At 46.6% G+C, this 16,119-nt stretch overlaps 1 protein-coding gene across 4 annotated transcripts; it reads right to left on the bottom strand.

Moving 5' to 3' along the window:
* Positions 1 to 1,580: 1,580 nt before the first annotated feature.
* TNFRSF6B (TNF receptor superfamily member 6b) lies at positions 1,581 to 14,321 on the bottom strand. 4 transcript variants are annotated; one of them, XM_028735498.2, is made up of 5 exons: positions 14,047 to 14,321; positions 10,336 to 10,498; positions 8,402 to 8,777; positions 5,002 to 5,214; positions 1,581 to 3,421 (listed from the first exon to the last, which is right to left on the bottom strand). In XM_028735498.2, the coding sequence occupies exons 2-5, from the start codon at positions 10,378 to 10,380 to the stop codon at positions 3,135 to 3,137; spliced, it is 921 nt and encodes a 306-aa protein (XP_028591331.2). In that variant the 5' UTR covers positions 10,381 to 10,498; positions 14,047 to 14,321; the 3' UTR covers positions 1,581 to 3,134. The 4 variants fall into 4 exon arrangements, with proteins under 4 accessions (XP_028591331.2, XP_028591333.2, XP_028591334.2 ...); XM_028735500.2 differs by lacking the exon at positions 14,047 to 14,321 and adding an exon at positions 13,744 to 14,003; XM_028735501.2 differs by lacking the exon at positions 14,047 to 14,321 and adding an exon at positions 13,726 to 14,002.
* Positions 14,322 to 16,119: the final 1,798 nt, after the last annotated feature.

The raw sequence follows: 16,119 nt of genomic DNA on the forward strand, positions 1-16,119 counted from the left end.
CACACTTCTTCAGATACACTGAAACAGAAGTTGTCAGATCCTTCTATATAGTGAGAAGGTGGGGAGGGGTATTACTGCTGAATTGCAACTCATTACCAAACTTAAAACCATGGAGAGACCTGGTCTGAACAAAGACATTGGATTCTTATCTCATTATACATGACAAAGCCATTTTTCACCTTCTCACCCCTTGCTTTTTCCCGTAAGACCTATTGCAGTCGTTAAGAGTCGTCAACAGGCTCATCACAGCTATCTGCCAATCACCCATTCCCACCACCCTTCTGAGTAATACCCCTCCCCACCTTCTCACTATATAGAAGGATCTTGCAACTTCTGTTTCAGAGTATCTGAAGAAGTGTGCATGCACACGAAAGCTCATACCAAGAACTAACTTAGTTGGTCTTTAAGGTGCTACTGGAAGGAATTTTTTTAGTTAGATGCAAAGACATTTAATAGCCTTCAGGTGTAGTTTGACCTTGGGAGACATCATCTCTCAGCCAAAGGTGCTGGTGCAGCAGGGCTTCTGATGCCAATGGTGCATAAGCCCTGGCAGAGTCTCAGAAATCCATGGTGAATTTTCAAAGAGGTGGAGTCAGAAAAGTCTGTGTGTGTGTGTGTGTGTGTGTGTGTGTGTGTGTGTGTGTACCTCTACTGTGCATGCAGAAAGTCTACAATACCCCCAGGTGAAGCTTGGAAAGCCACTGCCCATCCTGCCACTTCACCACCCGAGGCACCAGCAGGAAGTCAAAAACACTGTGGTAGGCGGCTGTCAATCTCTAGGATTTCTTTTGCAGTTTTGCAAAGGGACAAATGTCAATGCTTGCTCCAGATTTGCTATTCTGTCTCTGCCCACAGGTTTGTGAACTGCAACCCTTGCTGTCTTGCACTCCTTTTTGCAGTCTTAGTATAAGCATGGACACAGTAAAATTTTGTTTTGTTCTTTTTAATCCACAGCACATCATTGTAGTCTATCCGGAATCTCCTGCAGCAATCAAGAGAAGGAAATGAGCACAATTCATTTTTTGTCCTGTGGTTTATAAACAATGGAGATTGCATCTGTGTGGCTGCCCTTGCTATGCTGGGATACGACAGGAGTCCACTATCTGCATTTTCCAGAAACAACAGGAGGCATTTTTGCTCCAAGGGGCTTTCCCAGCTGGTGAAGTGGGTCACTGTGACGAGTGTCCACTTCTTAGGGTTTTAGTTTTGTTTTAAACGTATTAGCCCTTTTATGTTTTGAATTGTCTCTGTCATACATTGTGTTGAGACCTTTATCTAGGAGGAATTAATAAATCAATAATACGGTAATTATTATCCAAGACAGCAAACTTTACTCTCAAGGGAAGTTCCTGTTTCCTTCTCTTAACTTGCCTTACCAACCCATGTGCTAAGAAAACCTTAGAATTTCCACAACCAGAGAGGCATTCTTGCAGTAAATTCCAAACAATGCCACGTGGAAATCACCATTCTACTTTTGCAAAGCGCTTGGCTCAATATGCTACTTTTGCCGGTCACGTTTAATCCACTGAGGCTCCGCAATGGAGCAGAGCAGAAAAGCAAGAATCGAACCACATGAGAGATGGGATAAAAATGCCCACAACTTTTATTGCTTACAGCTAACAGATTGGTGTGACACAAGGCAAGCATTCAGATCTGAGAGCCATTAACCTGGGGCAGGCTGGACCTGGAAGCACCAACCCAGGACCATTTAAGGGGGTCCTTACCTCCACAATCCATTCATGCATTCATCACCTTTATAGACCAAGGAGCTCAAGGTGGCGTACATGGTTCTCGCCTTCCCTTCTTATCTTCACGACAACCCTGTGAAGTAGGTTAGGTGGAGAGACAGGGACTGGTCGAAGGTCACTCAGTGAGCTTAATGGCAGAGTGGGGATTCGAACCCAGGTCTTAGTCTGGCACTCTAACCGCTAGGCCACACTGGCTGTCAATCTGGACCCAGGCCTCCAGAGCCTTTTCGACCACTTAAAATGAAATTACAATGGATTATTTTTTTTTAAAAAAAGGTTAAAATTACGGTGTTAAGAATATTAAGAAGAGGATCTGCTGGATCAGTGACCCATCTAGTCCAACATTCTACTCTCACAGTGCCCCCACCCCAGATCCACAATCAGGATTCGAACACAAGAGCCCTCTCCCCGCCTGTGGTTTCCAGCAAATGGAATAAAGCTTCGGAAAATAATGCTGGATTTTAGAATATGTTGGATCTACTCTCATCCCGAGGTCATGTTGAACTTCCTGAGAATTTCAGCTGTTGTTTGAAGAACCAGCTTCCAGCACTTTGGGCTCTTACCCTGGGTGGGAACAATTCCTGGGCCCCATGCCAGGGTAAAGCTTTCAACTAATTTTGACTGGTGAAAGTTTGTCTGCATAGACTGTTCCTTGTTTTCCCCTTCCCCATGTTTCATTCATGTGGAACATGCTGTTGATATATCTGGCAATATTAGGCTTATATATTTTAGAAACTTAAATGCACGCACTGGCCTTCCAGACAGATTTAGCCTCTTGATAATCCTGTCTGGTCACCAACCTCTTTGTTTGTTGGGGCAGTATAAAAACGCTAACAACTAAGAAAACCAGAGTTATGAATGGCAAGATAAATTAAAATATAAAAAAATATATGCAAGTGTAACCAATCCAACATAAACCATCTCTTCCCCTGGAACAAATGGGCCGCAGTGATAGGATTGTGGAAAGGATAAATCAGTTATTATTGATATATTTATGCTCGTTTTGCGTGTTCTGTTTGGGTGGCAGGGGAGAATAAGTAGCACATTTTTTAAAAAAAACCCTAATACTGAGTAAAATGCTTTTAAAAAAACCAATTCCTTGGAAGTTCAGGACCCCCAAGGTGCACAATTTCATCAGGGAATACATTGCAGGAATACATCAGGGAAATACATTTTCCCTGCTTGAGGGAAAATCAGACTTGTTAAAAATTGTGTCCATTAATTTTTGTTTCTTTTCAAAGAGGGGAATTTTTTTTAATAAGCAAAGCCCAAGGGAAGACAATGTCCTCTTAGATAAAGTCCCAGTCGCAGAACAAAATGGTACTGGTTATTTTTCTCAGAGGCGCTTGTGCATATCCTTTTTATAACTTGAACCCACGTCCAATCTCATGAGCTCAAGAAATGCTTTTGGATCTTCTTTTGTATATTCTGCAATTTCATGTGATCCAGGGCTTTCCAGAGCTTCTGCACCACGACCTGTTTCCCCAGAGTGTCCTTGAGCTGGATGAGGAAGGCATGGAGTTCCACCTGGAGCACTAATGGGCTCTTCTCATCACAACCTGCGGCAGGTGCACTTCCGTTGATTCTGTGCAGCAGTCTCTCCAGCCGTCTCTGCGACCCGACTTGGTAAGGCACAAAGTCTATTATGGCGTCTTGACAATCACTCCCGATTCCTGGAGAAGGCAGGGCGGGGAACAAAACAGGTCTCGGTATTAGGTGGTGTGAATAAGGCCTTTAGTGCCAGGCTCATATTACAGTGGGTGGGTGGTGCTGTGGTCTAAACCACAGAGCCTAGGAGTTGCCGATCAGAAGGTCGGCGGTTCAAATCCCCGCGATAGGGTGAGCTCCTGTTGCTTGGTCCCAGCTCCTGCCAACCTAGCAGTTCGAAAGCACGTCAAAGTGCAAGTAGATAAATAGGTACCGCTCCGGCAGGAAGGTAAACGGCGTTTCCGTGCGCTGCTCTGGTTCGCCAGAAGCAGCTTAGTCATGCTGGCCACATGACCCGGAAGCTGTACGCCAGCTCCCTCAGCCAAGAAAGCGAGATGAGCACCGCAACCCCAGAGTCGGGCACGACTGGACCTAATGGTCAGGGGTCCCTTTACCTTTTACTATTCAGTAGACTTCTACATGTTGTTTTTAGGCACCTGATAAGCTAAGCCATGCTTCAATCCAAAAAGGGATTTGTGGAGTAGGTTACAAGGGCAGAAAATAGAATCCACTGGCAACTCAACAGACCAGCATTAGAGTGATGTTTTTGAAATTCCCAGGCTCTCTGACCCAGCTTTAAAGTGTTGCCTATGAAACTTGCCATGACTACTGCAATGCATAGCTGTCAACTTTCAGATTTGAAAATAAGGGATCAGCAGCCTCGGAAATAAGGGATCAGCAGCTTCACCTGTCCTGGGGACAGTCTTTGGGATATCTAACAATCCAGGGAAGCAGCGGGAAACGGTGCTGGAATAAGGGAATTTCCCGCAAAAAAGGGAAGGTTGACAGCTATGCTGCAATGTGCTCTATGTGCATGACTCAGAAACTACAGCAGACCCAGAACGGGGCTGCCACACACCATACGTTACGGCAGTCATGGAGTATTCTGGGAACTGCAGTTCGTTAAAGGTGCTGACTTCACAGAGCTACAGTTCTCAGCACCCTTAGCAAACTACAGTTCCCAGGATTCTCAGTGATTATTTAAGTGGAATAAGAGTGCTCTAAAAGCATGGGGTGGACGGACCATAAGCCGGCAAGAGTGGGAGTTCTGGAAAGGGCACAAAAGAACTCCTAAATTACAGGGCCCAGGATTTTGCTGAAGGTAAAATTTTGCTGAAGGTGGCGCTGTGGGTAAAAGCCTCAGCGCCTAGGGCTTGCCGATCGAAAGGTCGGCGGTTCGAATCCCCGTGGCGGGGTGTGCTCCCGCTGCTCGGTCCCAGCGCCTGCCAACCTAGCAGTTCGAAAGCACCCCCGAGTGCAAGTAGATAAGTAGGGACCGCTTTCTAGCGGGAAGGTAAACGGCGTTTCCGTGTGCAGCTCTGGCTCGCCAGAGCAGCGATGTCACGCTGGCCACGTGACCCGGAAGTGTCTCCGGACAGCGCTGGCCCCCGGCCTCTTGAGTGAGATGGGCGCACAACCCCAGAGTCTGTCAAGACTGGCCCGTACGGGCAGGGGTACCTTTACCTTTACCTTTAAGTCACAAGTGCTTGATGTCCATTTGAAATGTTCAGGGGGGGGGTACCTGTGCCCCCATGCAGCTTCTCACCTAGTAATTCATCTGCTTTGTCCTTGGTGCTGTTGGCTTTGCTCATCTTGCAAGCAGTGCAGAAGGTGTCATGGAACTGGTTCCCAGGGACGCTGACCGCCAGGCCTTGCTTAGAACAGTCCCGGTGGGGTTGGCAAACCTCAGTGCTGGAAACAGAGTCGGAAAAGGTCCCCTGAGGACACGGGATACATGTAGTGTCCTCCTGCGGGTTGCCTGTAAGATACAGCCATGGCAAAAGAAGAAGAAGAAGCTGTGAGCAAGCACTGCATGCAAATTCCGAATGGAGCTGGGCACTGTCTAGGAACAGCGGCTCCCAAATGTCTCCCCCCCCCCCATGTAGCACTTAAAAAATTGCTGAGGGTCTTGTAGGACCACTTGGTACTGGGGTTCTCTAAGGGTGTGGCAGGAGAGGATGGCAAGTGTATTGGGAAAATTCAAGGACAATCAAACATTTAAACATTTCAGTGTAGTATAGCATATTATCAGTATATCTATTATTTGCAGAATATGATCACTGCAGATGGTGACAGCAGTCACGAAATTAAAAGACACCTGCTTCTTGGGAGAAAAGCAATGACAAACCTAGACAGCATCTTAAAAAGCAGAGACATCACCTTGCCAACAAAGGTCCATATAGTTAAAGCTATGGTTTTCCCAGTAGTGATGTATGGAAGTGAGAGCTGGACCATAAAGAAGGCTGATTGCCAAAGAATTGATGCTTTTGAATTATGGTGCTGGAGGAGACTCTTGAGAGTCCCGTGGACTGCAAGAAAATCAAACCACACACGTGGGTCCACAAGGTTTCATTTCCTCCCACCATTTCTACACGTAAAGCTAAGGTGAACCCGTGTAACTTATGGACTTCACTTTTGTGCGTTCCCCAGTGGCCGCAGTTGTTCCAAACAAAACAAAAGTGGTCTTAAACTTCACAACTGGAGGGGTTAATTGAAGAAAATCCACTACGCTAGCCTGATTCAGTAAAAGGCAGAATTCTAAGCCAGGTATAGGTTGCCACAAAGTATGTGAATAATATAACTTGTTCAAAGTCCAAAATCCAGTTTATTACAGAACATATAGAAAAGAATCTGAGCAAAACACCACTGAACCACAAAACTTCTCTGAACTGAGTCCACCCATTGAGCACACCCAGTGCAAGGCCTCATCCACACTTGTGACTTGATACCATCTCCCATTGGGCAGAACAGAGGACTTGAGCCATGTGGTCTATGACCAGAACTGTACTCCAGAAAACATAGATGTTTGCTAGAGGCACTGGCGAGAGGAAGGCAAATGAATAAGGGCTGCCAGACTGACGTTGCATTGCAGGGAGAATTTCTGGCCGGTATGCTTGCTTCTGCACCTCCATAAATAATAAATAATAAATAACAAATAACAAATATTTATTATTTATACCCCACCCATCTGGATGGGCTTTCCCAGACACTCTGGTCAGCTTCCAACAAAATATTAAAATACTGTACAGTAATGCATCAAACATTAAAAGCTTCCCTAAACAGGTGGCACACACCTGGTTTCAAACCCATGCAAAGCCCTGATGGCAACTGTCTATCTTGCAGAGCCTTGCCAGAATTCCCCACTGTTCATGGAGTACAGAGCGTCACATTTTATCAGTCGTAACGCCCCCTGCAAAGCCATTTCAGTGAGAACCAAAGACGAGGGGAGATGAGCTGTCCATGAAAGCTGAGCCCAGCCCTGTGTTTATGAAAGCCAGGCTGCCTTTCCAAGATATGCAACTTTCGCCTTCGCTGAAATATGATGCCAGGGAATCCCCCTGTCTAAGAAAGAAAAGAGAAAGTGGAACAGCGCTGGTCTCCTGCCAAGTCACTTGGTGATCCGGTGACAGACACGACTTCAGACACCACTTAGATCATGGCCGGGGGCACTTGCTGTTAGGAATGCAGAGGCTTGGCCCTGCAAAACCAAAAGCAGCTGGAAGAGGGGACCTTTGGGCACACTCACATTTCTCCCTCCCTACAGAGTAATCGCAGCACATGTAAGAACATAAGAATAGCTTGCTGGATCAGGCTAATGACCCATCTAGTCCAGCATCTTGTTCTCAACCAGATGCCCCTTATGGGAAGTCCATAGGAGGATCTGACCACAAGAGCCCTCTCGCCTCCTGCAGCTTCCAGCCACTGCCCAACTCTCTCCCATCCTGTTTCAAAAGCCAAGAATAGAGTGTGCTCTTTATGCTAGGAGGGGAATCCCAGCATCGCCCTACGATTCAGTAGGCGCCACGGCTCAAAACGAGCCTCATTAGACTGTAGCAGGACGGGCTGCGCCAACCAGGTTGGCAAAGGTGGTTCTACAGCTGTACCCTGAAGGAAATGGCAACGCCAACAAGTTGTACAGGCTCCTCCGGGAGGGATGCAAGTTTAAAAATAATGTTATAACAAGACAACATCAAGATGCAAAACTAAGCTGGAAACCAAGCTTTATATGTATGTAAATATGATTTATTTACACATACAGTGGTACCTCGGGTTAAGTACTTAATTCATTCCGGAGGTCTGTTCTTAACCTGAAACTCTTCTTAACCTGAGGTACCACTTTAGCTAATGGGGCCTCCCGCTGTCACTGCCATGCGATTTCTGTTCTCATTCTGAAGCAAAGTTCTTAACCCGAGGTACTATTTCTGGGTTAGTGGAGTCTGTAACCTGAAGTGTCTGTAACCCGAGGCACTACCATATATGAAAGGTACTGACAAGTTGGAATGTGTGCAGAGGCAGGTGACCAGGATGATCAAGGGTCTGGAAACCAGGCCTTATGAGGAACAGTTGAAGGAGCTGGGTATGTTTAGCCAGGAAAAGAGCAGACTGAGAGGAGATACGGTAGTCTGAAGAGGGATGTCAGATGTCTGTCACATGGAAGAGGGAGCAAGCTTGTTTTCCGCTGATCCGGAGGGTAGGACTCTAACCAATGGACTCAAATGACAAGAAAGGAGATTCCGACTAAGCATCAGGAAGAACTTTCTGATGAGAAGGGCTCTTCTGACAGCGGAACGGACTCACTCAGAAGGTGGTGGACTTTCCCTGAGTAGAGGTTGGATGGCCATCTGTCAGGGATGCTTTAGATGAGTTTCCTGCATTGCAGGGGGTTGGACTAGATCAGGCATAGGCAAACTCGGCCCTCCAGATGTTTTTGGACTACAACTCCCATCATCCCTAGCTAGCAGGACCAGTGGTCAGGGTGATGGGAATTGTAGTCCCAAAACATCTGGAGGGCCGAGTTTGCCTATGCCTGGACTAGATGATCCTGGTGAGCCAGCTCTACAATTCTATGATTCTAACTTTTGTGATTTACCAGGGACAACCAGCCCAAACCGAGGGCTGTCCCCAGTACAGCGGTGCCTGTTGGGTTCAAGAGTGAGGGTACATACCAAGCTGAGCAACTCCGGTTCCCAAGGGGCAGCTGGAATGCTTTATGCAGAAATCCAAATCCGAGTGGTAGCCCGCCTTGCACTGGCAAGCCCGGTTGTGTGTGCCATTGCACGGCCGCACCTCTTCTTCCAGGCTGTTGCAGAAGACGTTGCAGTACAGGCACTTCTTGAGGTAGTTCCAGTATTGCGTGTAGTGGAGAGCGGGGCAGGGCTGGCAAACGGTGTCCTTATCATTGGTGCACTCTTCAGCCACGTACGTCCCCGGCGGGCACTGCTTGCACACAAACACCTCATTGGTCCGGCGATCTCGCCTGCTGTAGGTGGGGTAGCTGCCGGAACATGGGGGGCCCAAGAGCAGGACGTAGAGCACCACCCACTAGAAGGCAAAGGGAGAGAGCGCAAGTGAGCTGGATGCAGCAACCGTGTTCCTTTCCCAGTAACTGTCCTTGGCAAAGGTTTCTGCCATTGGGTGAGATTTCTAACATTTTGCTAGTATCCTCGTGGTCAGTTCCTGCTCTGAGGAGTTTTCTCCCAAACATCTGGTTGGCCACAGTGAGAATGGGATGTAGGATTAGACGGACCACTGGCCTGACCCACCAGTCTCTTCTGAAAAAAGGTAAAGGTAAAGGATGCCTGACAGTTAAGTCCAGTCGCGAACGACTCTGGGGTTGCAGCGCTCATCTCGCTTTATTGGCCGAGGGAGCCAGCGTACAGCTTCCGGGTCATGTGGCCAGCATGACTAAGCCGCTTCTGGCGAAACCAGAGCAGCGCATGCAAATGCCATTTACCTTCCCGCCAGAGTGGTACCTATTTATCTACTTGCACTGGTGTGCTTTCAAACTGCTAAGTTGGCAGGAGCTGGGACTGAGCAATGGGAGCTCACCCCGTCGCGGGGATTCGAACTGCCGACCTTCCGATTGGCAAGTCCTAGGCTCTGTGGTTTAGACCACAGTGCTACCCGCTCTTCTTAGGTTCCTATAAAGGGAAGCTTTTAATGTTTAACAGACTATTGTATTTTAATATTTTGTTGGAAGCCGCCCAGAGTGGCTAGGAAAACCCAGCCAGATGGGTGGGGTATTATTATTATTATTATTATTATTATTATTATTATTATTAGCATAAGAAGGCCCGTCCACCACCCTCTTTTCCACATGCCTCTGGGAAGCCCACAAGCGTGGCATGAGCACAAAAGTCTTCTCCTACTGTTCATCCTCTGTGTCCAAAAAGCCAATGCATGCTCCAAGTCCTTCTTCCCCTGCAGAGACAACAGCCCTGAGACTAGGAACAGGCTTCCTTTCCCTAAAGCAATGCGTGCAACTCTCACTTAGAATATTGAGCCACCTGCATTCTGCCACCTCCTGTGTTCCTTGTTTCTCTTTAAGATATGCAGAACTCTGCTTGACTTGGCAACATCCCAGTTCAACTGCTTCCAAGAAGTCCATACAACAAGTAGGAAGATAGCCCTCCTTCCTTGCGCTTCGCAACCCTCTGCACCCTCCCCAGCAGTCAAAGGCAGGCTGCTTCTGAACATTAGCTGTCATTGCTAATAGGCCTTGATGCCCCTACTCCCGGCCAAGCCCTAGAGTCATGAGAGAGAGAGAGAGAGAGAGAGAGAGAGAGAGAGAGAGAGAGAGAGAGTTCTTCCATTCTCTCTGCACCAGGGTTTCCCAAACTTGGGTCTCTGGCTGTTGTTGGACTACAACTCCCATCATCCCTAGCTAGCAGGACCAGTGGTCAGGGATGATGGGAGTTGTAGTCCAATGACAGCTGGAGACCCACGTTTGGCAAACCCTGCTCTACACCAAGAGTAGCCAACGTGATGCCTTCCAGGTGACTACAACTCCCATGTTGGACCCTCCAGCTCTACCCTGTTCAAGCGTATTTATGCTTGCAAACCTAGACCCCTGAAAGCAAAAGGGAGCCGGGAACTCTACCTCCGAGAGCGTCCTGAAAGGGTTCCGCTTGCTGTAGAGTTGCATACTACTTCCGAGGGTCTTGACAGTCCTGCTCGCTCTCTTGGAATCAAGTGGGGTCTGCTGCAGCACAGACTCAGCTTACGGAAAGCGCCCTTCTCTTGTGTTTGCAGACGATGTAGTTCTGGGAAAGAAAAAGTGAAAGGAAACAGAGTGTAAAGAGACCGTAAAGAACACAATGCGCAGGAATGCTGAGGGACGGGATGTTCTGTTCTTTGGAGAGTAGAATGAACCTTCTTAATTTGTCCAATATTGGCTGTTTCCCATGCGATCGGCAAGTCCTAGGCGCTGAGGTTTTACCCACACCGCCACCCGCGTCCCTTAACCATCAACTAGTTCCACACAATCCAAACCATCTACGGTGTGAATCTGTCCACGGCCAGTTCAATTCATTTCCCTCTGAACTCCCTAGTCTACATCTCCCTGCCGCAAGAAGCGTGTAACTTTTTTTTTTTTTAAGATATTTATTAAAGTTTTCAAAATGTTACAAAAAGAAAAAAGAAAAAGAAAAAATACAAAGTAAAAACAGTTAAAAACTATTCAATCTTTCCGTATCTTATCTTTCATTTGCTTGTTCCCCAGACCTCCTCACACCTCCCTTTTTTGTATTCCAGTTCAATTAGTTGGTTCAGCAAATCCTTTCCCTCTTTGTTTTTATCCTAATCTTTAATCTTAATATATTATAACTTTAGATTATCACCTGTTAACAATCCATTTTTGCACATTCCTTTATAACATTACTGCTGAAAACCACTTAACTTCAATCCAACATCATTCTAACATTCATTAATTTTGCAGTATTTCTGTAGATAGTCTTTAAATTTCTTCCAATCTTCTTCCACCGACTCTTCTCCCTGGTCTCGGATTCTGCCGGTCATTTCCGCCAGTTCCATATAGTCAAGAAGCGTGTAACTTCTTGCTACCTATGGATTACACCACCTAGCCTTGGATCATAGCCAAATGTCTTATCTTAGAATGAGGTTTCTTTGAAGACAGGTGCATTAAGAAGAAGATGCACAAAGAGACTGGAGCTGACATACGACTCGTACACAATGTTAAATAGGAACCAGCCATCTATCTGTCAAGGGACCCAAACCAATGGCTTCAAATGACAAAAAATGAGGTTCCAATTAAACTTCAGGAAGAACATTCTGACAGTAAGAGCAGTTCAACACCCTCAATAATGTCTACACGGACTGGCAGTGGCTCTCCAGGCTCTTCGCCAGGCAGTCTTCCCATGTCCTACCTAGAGATCCCAAGGATCTGGCATGCTCTGACCCTCAGCCACAGCCCTTCTCCAAACACATGCTAAGCCAAGCAAGATATAAGATGAAAAGTGTGTGTTATGCTTATGTGAAACAAGACACAGACCTCACATCCCAATAGCGCAAGGATCTGGGAAGCATCCAGCCACACAAATCTTTTCAATTAAGAATAAATCTTTACCCAATAAAAGTTTATTACTTAAATAAACTCTGTGTGAATCCCAGACATCTCTGCTAGGACCAAAAGAATTAACCACAGTAGCCCAACTGAAGTCATCTCAGACACCCTCCAGATATTTTGGGTTATGACTCCCAACATCCCCAGCCAGCACAGGGTTAGTAAGAGATATAAAACCAGAGCAGGGTTGCATAATGCGGAAGGCTGGCTTAAGAGAATGAAGGAAACCTCACTCCTTTTGAGCGAAAAGAACATAGTCACCGCAATGGAATACCAAGGCACCTTTTGCAGTGAATTATTATTATTATTATTATTATTATTATTATTATTATTATACCACTTTATATTTTAAAGAAAAAAATCTCAAAGCAGTTTACAACACATTAACACATCAAATAAAACAATCCAGAAGAAAACAAATTCAAGCTTCAAGGAAAATATTTCAGATCCTTTCTCTAAGTGACATTTTGCTTTCCCCACATTTATTTCCCCATACTTAATTTATAGAGCTGCCCCACAGCAGAAGTGCTCTAGGAAGCCAGTGTGGTGTAGTGGTTAGAGTGTCGGACCAGGACCTGGGAGATCAGGGTTCAAATCCGCACTCAGTTGTGAAGCTCACTGTGGGTCATTGTAAGGATTCACTGCGGAGTGGTAGGGGGTGAACCATGTACTCCTTCGAGAAAAAGTTGAGATATGAATGCAATAAATAAATTCTTCTCCTTATCTGCTGGAGGGCCCAACCAGACGGAGATGTCAGTCGCCAATCTGGCAACAAGACATCTCCACATGGTTGCAAAATGTGCCTGGGGAATTTCTAACACTGCTATGCAACACACACACTGCTTTTCTTCCCAGTTTATATACTGTACTTCCCAATTTAAATGTATAAAGTTACATGATTAATTTGGGTGGGTAGCTTACACAGAAAGGCATTTATATCTGTAAGACAGGATTCTTTTGAAAAAGAGACTTGATGAAGTGGTCGAATCAGCCACTTTGGGCGGATCCACAGCAAGCATTGAACACAAATTTGAAGCACTTCTCTCAAAGGATCCTGGAAACTGTAACCTCCCATCACAGAGCTACAATGCTAGCAGCCTTAACTACAGTTCCCAGAATTCTTTGGGGAAAACCATGTGTTGAATGTGCTTTAGAATGTATGTGGATTTGCAGTATTATAGCACTTTAAATAAACCCTATAATATAGCAGAAGAATTCTGCTCAACAAAGAACAGTCTCTTTTGTACACCTGATGAACATTTAAGGACAGCCTCATATGCACATCTGTACACACAAACACACACGCATGCACCTGACAAAAACTTCATGTCCTTATGACAGCATCACATGTACATCAGCACAGACACATGCATGTCTCATACCTCCCACCAGACATAAACACACATGCACCAGTGGCACATGAACACACAGGAAATCATCATCTCTGCCACGAAAACAGCACTGACGACCCCTACCTTCCCTCGGAATGCACATCTGCACAGGGCACCGTGCGGAAGAGGCTAATAATAATAATTTTATTATTTATGCCCTGCTCATCTGGCTGGGTTTTCCCCAGCCACTCTGGGTGGCTTCCAGCGCATCTAAAAACATAACAAAACGTCAAACATTAAAAACCTCCTGATACAGGGCTGCCTTCAGATGTCTTCTAAAGGTTGTGTCGGTGTTTATCACCTTGACATCTGATGGGAGGGCGCCACCGCAGAGAAGACCTGGTGATGATGATGGCGATGATAACCAACTATGTTTATAAGGGTACCTACTGAGAAGAGCCATTAAAAAGAAACTGTACCAAAATGTGGAAATAATAAATATTCAGGGGCGGCGCCGAACTTTGTCCTCGCTCAGGGCGCAGTAGTACCAAAGTCCGCCCCAGCATCTTGTCCATACCTGTATCTGCACACATACCTCGCACCAGACACAGACCCACATGCAGCCGGCGCGACCACGCGAACCCTCAAGGAAGGGTCATCTCCGCTAGGAAAGCAGCGCAGATGACCCTACCTGAGCCACGAATCATCGCCACGCGTTCCCTCGGAAGGCGCATCTCCGCTTTCTATTCGCGGCAACGCCAGAAACGCTTCGCCACGGCGCGTAAAGGCGCACGCCGAGGCGCACGCGGGCTGGCAGACTCCGCCGAGCCTCGCGCGCCTCTTCCGCCGCCGGAGCCGACTCAGCCGGCGCCGCGCTCCGCCCCTGCCTGCCCTTTACCTCGGCTCGCTGCGGTTTCGCTGGTGGGCTCGCCTTGGCGCGGCCTTTGCTCCCCGCCGCTTATATGGTGGCTCTCCGCCGCTTCTTTCCAGGTGGCTCCACCCCAAGGGAAATCCCAAAACCAAAACGCGTTTCCAAATTTGCGCGCTTCCTGGAAAAGCGATGAGGACAAATGGGGGGTTGATTCGGTTCATAGCTGTCAACTTTCCCCTTTCCTTGCGAGGAATCCTATTCCGAATAAGGGGATTTCCCTTTTAAAGAGGGAAACGTTGATAGCTTTAATTCGGTTCGAGGATCCGAAGCGCAGCGACCCGCTCGAAACAGCGCCAGTTGGGTGATCGATCGCCCAAGGGGCAGCTGGCGACCCCCTAGAGGGTCGTGTGTGTTCAGGTCCCATTCTGCGGTTTCTTCCGCCGTGGATCTGGATGTCTCTGCTGCCACTCTCTGTCCGCAAAATTCATCTGGATGGAGCTTATTCTCCCTTCCCTAAATCGCCGGTTCTCTGCTCCCCGCCTCGATTCTGGCATGTGTGCAGGCATTTTTGAACTTGTGCTCAGGAACCTTAAAAATAATAAATCCCAGGGAGGCAGCAAGTGCTAACGTGGTGGTAGAGCATGTAGCTTGCATTGAGAAGTTCCTGGGTTCTGTTGCCAGCGCCTCCAGGTGGAGCGGAGAATGTCACCTGGCTGAAACCCTGGAGTGATGCTGTCAATCATTGTAGGCAGTACTGACCTGGATGGACCAACGGGGTTGATTTCATGAGGCTAGGTTCTTAAGTGCTACTAACCTCAGTTATGATTCATGGAAGGTGACGTTGGGGGGGGGAGTGGGTAGGAAGATACCAATTTCCTTTTAATAAGAAGAAATACTGAAGCCTTTGGCAAGAGTGATTTTTACCAAAGGCAGAAATTCCCAAACTGGTCTATGGACCATCAATGCTTTGTTTAAATGCTCCGCAGTGTAGGTATCTGTGGATACTTGACTGAAGACGAGAGGCGGTGCATCTGTCACATTAAATATCAATGTTGCATTTAAATTGCATTTAAATTGTGGCTTTTATTTCTTACATTGTGTTTTTATTGTGTTTCCAATTTGAATTCTGTTGAATGCAAAAGAATACAACATAATAAATTTCTAAAAGCAATAAAAACGCAATTAACAACCATGCAGCATCTAGCACAGCAGTTTATGATTGCTACGACAGGCACAAAAACTATTAAGTGATCTGCCAAAACCCTCAGCAATTTTTAGATGGTCTGTGAAAGTCGTGGAATCACCATATGTACTGTGATGACAATGTCTGAATCCTTTGAGTGCACTGTCTTGAGAAAACAACTCCCCCTGGAGCCAGGCTGCTTATTAAACATTGAACTCCTTTCTGGTAAATTTGGCTCCAACCCACAACAGTTTCTTGCTGTCTAAAGAGCCACAAGAGGGAGTATAAGTTTCATGCTAGATAGAACAAAGTACTGTACAGTGGTACCCCAGTTTACGAACTTAATCCATTCTGGAAGTCTGTTCTTAAACCAAAACCGTTCTTAAACCAAGGCGCATTTTCCCTAATGAGGCCTGCCGCTGGCAGTGCCCTTCCACCATTTGGATTCCGTTCTTAGACACTACTTCCAGTTTTGCAGAGTTTGTAAATCGAATCGTTTGTAAACAGGACTGTTCTTAAACTGAGATACCACTGTACTAGGATTTAATCCGCGGCAGTGTCTCTAATTCAAAGGGTCAGGATAACAACCTGCATATATGTCAATAAACAGGCGTAGGAGTTGCAGGTCAATGCTATGCCTGTTCATTCAGAACTGTGCTCTGTGGAACATATTTCCAGATAAATATGCATATATAAATATGCCCAAGGGATGCAGGTGGCGCTGTGGGTTAAACCACAGAGCCTAGGACTTGCCAATCAGAAGGTCGGCGGTTCGAATCCCCGCGATGGGGTGAGCTTCCGTTGCTCAGTCCCAGATCCTGCCAACCTAGCAGTTTGAAAGCACGTCAAAGTGCAGGTAGATAAATAGGTACTGCTCCAGCGGGAAGGTAAACGGTGTTTCCGTGTGCTGCTGTGGT

This window comes from Podarcis muralis, chromosome 5, assembly GCF_964188315.1.
Source record: "Podarcis muralis chromosome 5, rPodMur119.hap1.1, whole genome shotgun sequence".
Classification (NCBI taxonomy): Eukaryota; Metazoa; Chordata; class Lepidosauria; order Squamata; family Lacertidae; genus Podarcis; species Podarcis muralis.